Below are 7,420 nucleotides of genomic sequence, written 5' to 3'. Positions count from 1 at the left end.
GCGGCCTAGATCTACAATAAAACCCGTTAGACATCAGATTGCAGCTACCAGCGCTACACCAGCTGATTGTTGAATTGAAAAAAACTGCAGTTATCCTTTATTGCACTCAGAAGTTTGGCAACACATAAATGTGAATATACTGTAGCTTACACACTTAAAAACAAACAAAAAAACATTGGGCTTATAATAATAATATTAATATTAATACATATCTTTTTGTCCGCAAAAAAGTTCAATTCCTTGTAGATGCGCACATATGACCAATAAAAAGAGTCTTTTATGCCTCAGTGACGCAATAGAATCACTTAAACCTACTTTTGAATGCGAGTAGGCGGCTGACATTTCAGATATTACAGCAATGTGACATGGCATGAAGTGTTTCATCTGGGATGGTTACAAAAGATGCCGTAACCAAGTGCTGTAGGGTCATTGTTGCAGGCTAACTGAGGCCACATCCCCTTGTGGTCTAGAGAGCCCAAAAGAATGATGATACAGTTATTTCTTAACTCTCAACGATACCAAACAGATAATCAAACAGTGATCAATATCTGGTATAAGCTGACACATGAAGATATTGTATATATACCCTACAATCAGTTATACGAGGATATGAAAATAGGATGAGCTTTGAACTGCAAATGAGAGATAAAAGTGAAGACACACTTTTATTTCCACCATTCACTCTCATAGTTGCATGTGAGGAAATATGCAGACGCCCATCGGCACACAAACAGGCACTCGCACAGCATCATCAGGGCTCTGCCGCTATCAGTCCGGGAAGACACAGTCAGTGGTATCAGTAGTTCTCAGACAGATAAGGGCACACCCCGTACATTATGCTTTTTAAAATTAGGCTTTCTGTTCAACCCACCATATTGGGCAACTAGAGCAACATTTTAGATTTTTTTGTTGTAAATACAGGAAGCAGATATCTAACTCTTTCTTCTTGATTAAACTTTTAGATGACAAACAGGAAACAGTAAAGGAGTGTGACAGTTACCTAATATCCTTTTCCCCTCAACTAGTATTTTTTTGTTAAAGTGGGCGGTGATTAATGTGACCTTAAGGGGGATGTAAACTGATGTATCAAACGTAGGCTTCACTTCAGCAGACAGGCCTGTTATAAAAACTAACTCAACGTATGCATTTAAATACTTCACTTTCCTTAAATGGTTGAGGGAATGTTAATAAATAAAAATTAAAAAAAATGTCAGTTTATAAGTTCTGTATGCCTTATTTACTACTTTGTCAGCGTACAAAAGCATATTATACCAAGAGCTAGTGCACTTTATTTTACACTTCCAGCCAACACTCCCATTTCCTCTTTTTTGAAAATAAGAAAAACTCATAAAAAATGAATTCACATTAATGCAGCCATCATCCAAACCATATTTCCATAAGCTCAAATGTCAAAACAAAGCTTTAAGTTAATGGTTTGATTAGATGGCCTCTTGAATAAAATCATGTTTTCCTGCTGGGCCAGCATCATCTTTCCTTATATGATAATTTTCAAGAAGTGAAAACAGAACTAGAAAATTCGATAACCTGTGTCTGAAGGCCGGTTGAGATCAACACAGTTCCTCCGATCACATCCTTCGTCCGAATCTATCCTCCCATGTGAAAGTTGTTTGGTCTTTTCTCTTTGAGCCCACCCTCCTCTTGTTCTGAGGAAACATTCTCACCCCTGTAATTTCATAGGTTTTTTTCAGTCATCCAGTTCCAGACCAAAGTGGCTGTAGAGATCTCGTGTGGTGGTCCCCCTCACAGCAGCTGCAAGACATAGCAAAGTATGGGGTTAGGCCCCTTCAGCAGATTACAGGGTCAACTCCCCCCCAGTCTCCTTTTCAAACAATCCCCAAAACACTGAACAGACCAAGATCATAGCACCAAACCCTTTAAAGGGACTTAGGGCAGGATCAAGAAATAAGACTCAACAGTGACACGACGGCCGTTAGGGTAACTGCAGCCATCTGCCAAGCCGGCGCGGTAGCGCGCACGAACTCTTCAGTGCAGCTGATGCTGTGACACGGTTATTTATTTACTCGCTGTTCACGTGACTGTTTACTACAAGCCCTCCGCACATGCCTCCGCGGAACTACGTTGGTAGCATACATCTGCGAACCGCATCATGTCAAGCCACGAAGTAAGTAAACAAGTGTTTATTTTAGTGTAACTTTAGGATGACGAATTGCCGCTGATAAAACCTTCGTTTTCTTCTTGGTATTACTTTTTAGTGGACTTTGTGTGGTGGTGGGTCGTTTTCCGGCCGAAGCAGAGTCCATTACTACACATACAGTACTTGAGTCCACCGCGCTTGTCTTCTTCTGGTCTCCAAGCCGTCGAGTACGCGCATTCAGCGTCATTTGACGTCACGTCCGCCGGACTGCGCGGGAAATTCGGACCACGAATTGCAGTACATCATGCAGCACACAGCCTGTTCAAGGCAATGGGGAGATATGTGTGTGGTCTCATTCTTTTTGGTTTTGAACGCTTCATCACCCATTAGCATTAAAAGACTTAAAGTGAATGTTTATTTTTTCACAAATCCTGCCCTAAGTCCCTTTAAATAAAAGGCAGGAACCTGGTGAAATGATTAAATACAGCAGACATATTTATCTTAACCAATCTTCATTTTAATTGCTAAAATGAGCTTTAAAAAATCCCCACACATGAACCCTGATAAAGCAAAATCTAAATGTATAACTAATCAGATACATCACATAGCTGACAAATAAGCCACACCAGCTAGATTTTTCCCTCTTTTACATCATGTAAAACCAAGCTGAGCTGTGCCGGGCTGCTATTCAAAGAGCATTGGCTTGTACAGTTTTTTCTTACAGGGCTGAAGTGTGTAGTATTTGTTTGTACAGCATGCAAATGTGCTGTACTGGTACAGGGATCTTATTGGAGAAGAAGCAGCAACAGTTTTTTTTCCTCCAACCTGGTCTTTTTAGCAGCCGTGATGACAATATAGCTCAGCCCTTAAGTGACGCTATCCTTTACCTCATACAAATCATATTGGATGGTGATGTGTTCATGCAGTGCTGTTGGAATAAGAGGTTTTGAAGGTCCAGAGCTACAGAGGGGTTCATTGTTTGAAGTTTCATCTTTGCGCCTGCAGGGTAACAGGGTTTTATTGGGTTACAGTACTGTACACGCTTTTGAATGAGTGTTTCCTTTCAGAAAACTTGTATTTATTCAGTCCGTTTTCCTTCACTGGGATTTCATGAGATTTCTTTTTGAAAGCACCCAATACAATATAATCGACCAGGAACAATATAACTATATAATGTTCAAAATATGTTTGACAATGAACTGAATCTTCTTGATTTCATCACCTTTATCACCCACTGTCGATGAGGTCATTTAAGATGGTGTATATTTTTAAGATTATAGGGAAAAAAAGACATTTCTTGGGAGATGTGACAATGACTGTAACGACAGACTATGAGACAAAGGGATAATTGTCTTTAGAGGGTACTGCAGGGCATCTCCTCTTGTCTCCTCTCTCTCTCTTCAGCCAACCCATCTCCTCCCTCTCAGAATAACAGCACACAACAGCAACTCAGTGTTTAAGTGTAGACTCTTTGTGAAATTGTGTGTGTGTGAGAGATAGAGAAAGTGAGTGAGAGGGACAGAGCAGGATGGGGAAAGAGGGGATGATAGCACGTGTTTGTATTTGACAGTTGTGAGTATCTGCCTGCATGACAGACACTGTGTGTGTGTGTGTGTGTGTGTGTGTGTGTGTGTGTGTGTGTGTGTGTGTGTGTGTGTGTGTGTGTAAGTGATGTGAAAGACTGCCATTGTGACAGAGGGGAAACGCCACCTCCATTCACTAAGAGGTCATTATCATCCTGACTTTCCTCTGTACTGTACTGACAGAAAATTTAAAGAGATAGCAAGCTTTTAACTCACAGTATAGATTTAAAATGACAGAATATGTAGAGCATTTAACCATCTGTTCTGTTCCTGTGCACATATTCCACAAAGAGCCATAGGCTAAATCAGGGGATGTCCCGATTTTATTTGTCACCACGCAGCACCACCATGTCAAAAGTCATGTTTGTTATGACACACACACTGTCCATAAATTACTTGGCTATGATTCACCAAAACCCTCTCTAACAGTGTAAAATGTGTGAACTCCACACTTCCTCAACCTCGTGCTGTTGTAATACATGCATGCAAATATAATTTAAAAAAGACACACAGTCTTACAACACCCATGTCGCCTATTTCCTTATAACAGTGTGTGCCAGGACACAGATTTACACAGTATTATGCAGTGTCAAAGGAAATATGACTTTGTGGGGAGAAGGTGAAGTTTCAACACGACTTTCTGATCCCTCTTAAAAAAAGTAAGGTGATGGGTCTCCAGCCTGCAAATGTGGTACCAGCAACTATCTCAACAGTGACTCAAGATAGCTGATTATGAAATGCAGCACTAAAAAAATATTGTAATTTTTAGCAAAATGAACATTTATGTCATCATATGATGTATGAAAACAACACTAAGGGGAGGTGTTAATCTAATTAAAACATTTTATAAAGCCAGGTCAATGGAATCTGAATGTAAAAATAATCAGGGTTGTGGAATTTAATACTGTTCAAAGAAAACTGGCCTTGACTTTTTTTTATTTAAGCCAGAGGGAAACAGAAGCACTGCTCTGTTGCCCTCTGGTGGCCGGCTGTACAACAACTTGACAAGATTTTACTGACAAGCCATAGTTGCGATACCTAATCAGATACTAGCTCATTCAAATGACCCATGATGATTTTTTATCTTATTTTAGCACCCATAAAAATGGGCATGGCTACATATCAGGTTTTAGGAGTAAACTCCAATTCAATGTTTACATTCAGCTCAGTAACTTAAGTCGTTTTTTTAGTTTTGCTCAAAATCACACCAGAAAAAATACATATTGTTGTACTCTCATAGTCTGTTCAGGGTCACGCTGCCTTGTCAAGAGACAGACAACTCACAGAACTGACTGGTTTTGATTGGCTGTAATCTCACACCACTATTTCTTTGTGTAGAGAGCCTGCAACGAAGTGGTTGAAAAAGACTCCTACAAGTCATAACTGCAACTGGACTTCATCAGTCATGGACACAAATAAGGTCCACTGCTAACAGGGAGGATGCATCCAATAAATTGCCGCTACAATCAGCAGACAAGTCTGTTATTATGCGTATACAGCGGGTGTTCTTGATGCTGTCATTCCACACATTTTCCACACATCAGTTCACCGATTCCTAGATTCCCCATGTGACTGTGGACCAGAATTACGATGGCTCTGTGCTGATTTGAGCAGAATACTGGCCTAAAGGAGTGTATCTCGCATAAGCATAGTTACAAAACACCCCACTACCATACGTACATGTATATATTGTTTATAATCACTGTCCACAATCTATTTTTTTATTTGGGTCTTCTTTCACTGCTGGTTAGGTCAGTTCAAATTCTGTATGATATAAAGAAAGGACCTTAACAATGTTCAATTATAAACATTAGATCTTCAAACGTTATCTCGGCCTTGTAAATTCTATTACTATGGACTTTGAAATGCTACTAAAAAACTAGTGAATTAAAATGCTAATACAACCAATTCTCTTACCAATTCGGCCCAGGAGTGACTGTCCAATGTCTTTGATGTCATTGTATTCATGTAGCATATCAATATGATTATCCAGCTCCTCTACTCTGCATCCCCTGGAGAAACACACAAAAAAACAACATATCAAAAACAACATATCATATTAACTGAACTTTGTGCAGATGATTGCACACACTGGAAACAGATTAAAGCTATTTCACAGTATTATAGTGGAGATCGACACTGTTCTCTGCCCCCTAACACTAAAGTGAATCATCAACACTACATGCTTAACCTCAACCCGCACCACTGAAGTTGGACCTCCAAGACAGGAACATGGGAAGACAAACACACACACACAGCTGTACTCACTCGGCCTCTAGCTGTGCTATCTCTGTATCGAGTTGCTCTCTCCTCCTCTCCAGCTCTGCCACCTCCTCTGCAGGGCTAACTTTAGCACTCTCTGTTACTTGAAGCTGCCAGATGCAAAACAGTCAACCATGATACTGGGATGCACATGTATTCAAGTGTGTGTATTGCAGACAGACAGGGGGGTTTACATACGGGTGATTTGAAGTTGGAGTGTACTCTCTTAAACTTTGACAGTGGAGTTCTAGGGAGAGAAGGGAGGGAACTATTGTTAAAGACTGTTTGAGGAAAGAATAATTTCTTTGAAGTGGTTGGTTATATGTTCACTCAATATTGCTTATGGACAATAACAGCAAAAAAAGCTGCACTGTATCTGTGTACATACAAAGAGAACAACTACAGGTTTACAGCAAGAATGCAAACCTCCCACAATACTGAGCTATTTTTGTTGCACAAAACACATTCAGCAAACATTATATCACTTAATTATTAGGTTAACTTAATTCTAGCTTGTGTAGATATACATTTCTGATTTGAAGCCAAGTCTTCATAAATTCCCAAGCTAAATAACACTAAATATCAAACCAAGGTCTCACTGTTTGCTTTTAGGAATAAACTGTCATGGTAAAAAAATAAAAAAATAAAAAAATTCTATTTGACAAGTTCTGCAAAAACCCTGTATATATTACGTATAAATCAAAAGGCATTTTGAACAACTTGAACAGTTTAGACAACAAGTGGATAAACGATGACTTCTTATTGGTGATCATTGACTAACAGGGGGAAAACATTAATTTATGCACTGTCCCACATCGAAACCCTGTCAAATAAACAGTGCATCGTGTTTAGCTAACGCAAATTCATTTATATTTTTAATCAAACGTCTTTAAGCAAATATAAAAGAGGGTAAAACAGAAGGGACATCCCCGAGCAAACAGTGACGACATATCAAAACACACAGCGACACAGAACAACAAGGCTATGAAAAACATATTTTCACAGTGATAACGACAAGCTAATTAGCCAAACAAATCAGCTAGCTAGCGTTATAGTTAACTGTTGTTAACAAGTTACCTTCTCAATGCTCCCTTCTTCGGGTCGTTGCCCTCCGGTGTCGAAACTGGACCTTTAGATGCACTACAGAGAGTTTCAGCAGACTGCTCTGTGTTCATACTGACTCAAATGTAAAACAATATGGTGTTATAGTTGATTAAATGCAGTAGGAGCAGCATATGAAGCCCCTGAAAAAAAGTAGGAAGTTCGCAATTCGCGGCTCATCGTAAACAGACTCGTGATTGGTTCTTGAAACCAAGAGGCGGGACTTGGAGAACTCTCTCTTCTCGCGAGATCGTTTTGGGAGACTTTATCGAATAAAGGTAATGCTAGTTTGTTTCCGAAGTATTAAACAGTGTCACTGTCCATAAACAACCTAGATTTGTATGTTTGTTGTGGCTGA

At 39.6% G+C, this 7,420-nt stretch overlaps 1 protein-coding gene across 1 annotated transcript; it reads right to left on the bottom strand.

Moving 5' to 3' along the window:
• Positions 1-147: 147 nt before the first annotated feature.
• On the bottom strand, positions 148-7,189 carry swi5 (SWI5 homologous recombination repair protein). The gene is made up of 5 exons (XM_084035029.1): positions 7,039-7,189; positions 6,160-6,208; positions 5,968-6,071; positions 5,617-5,711; positions 148-1,770 (listed from the first exon to the last, which is right to left on the bottom strand). The coding sequence occupies exons 1-5, from the start codon at positions 7,134-7,136 to the stop codon at positions 1,706-1,708; spliced, it is 411 nt and encodes a 136-aa protein (XP_083891155.1). The 5' UTR covers positions 7,137-7,189; the 3' UTR covers positions 148-1,705.
• Positions 7,190-7,420: the final 231 nt, after the last annotated feature.

The sequence above is a fragment of the Eutrigla gurnardus genome (assembly GCF_963514095.1).
Source record: "Eutrigla gurnardus genome assembly, chromosome: 19".
Lineage (NCBI taxonomy): Eukaryota > Metazoa > Chordata > Actinopteri > Perciformes > Triglidae > Eutrigla > Eutrigla gurnardus.
The sequence above is the reverse complement of the archived record's forward strand: the minus strand, read 5'-3'. Positions and strand labels throughout refer to the sequence as shown.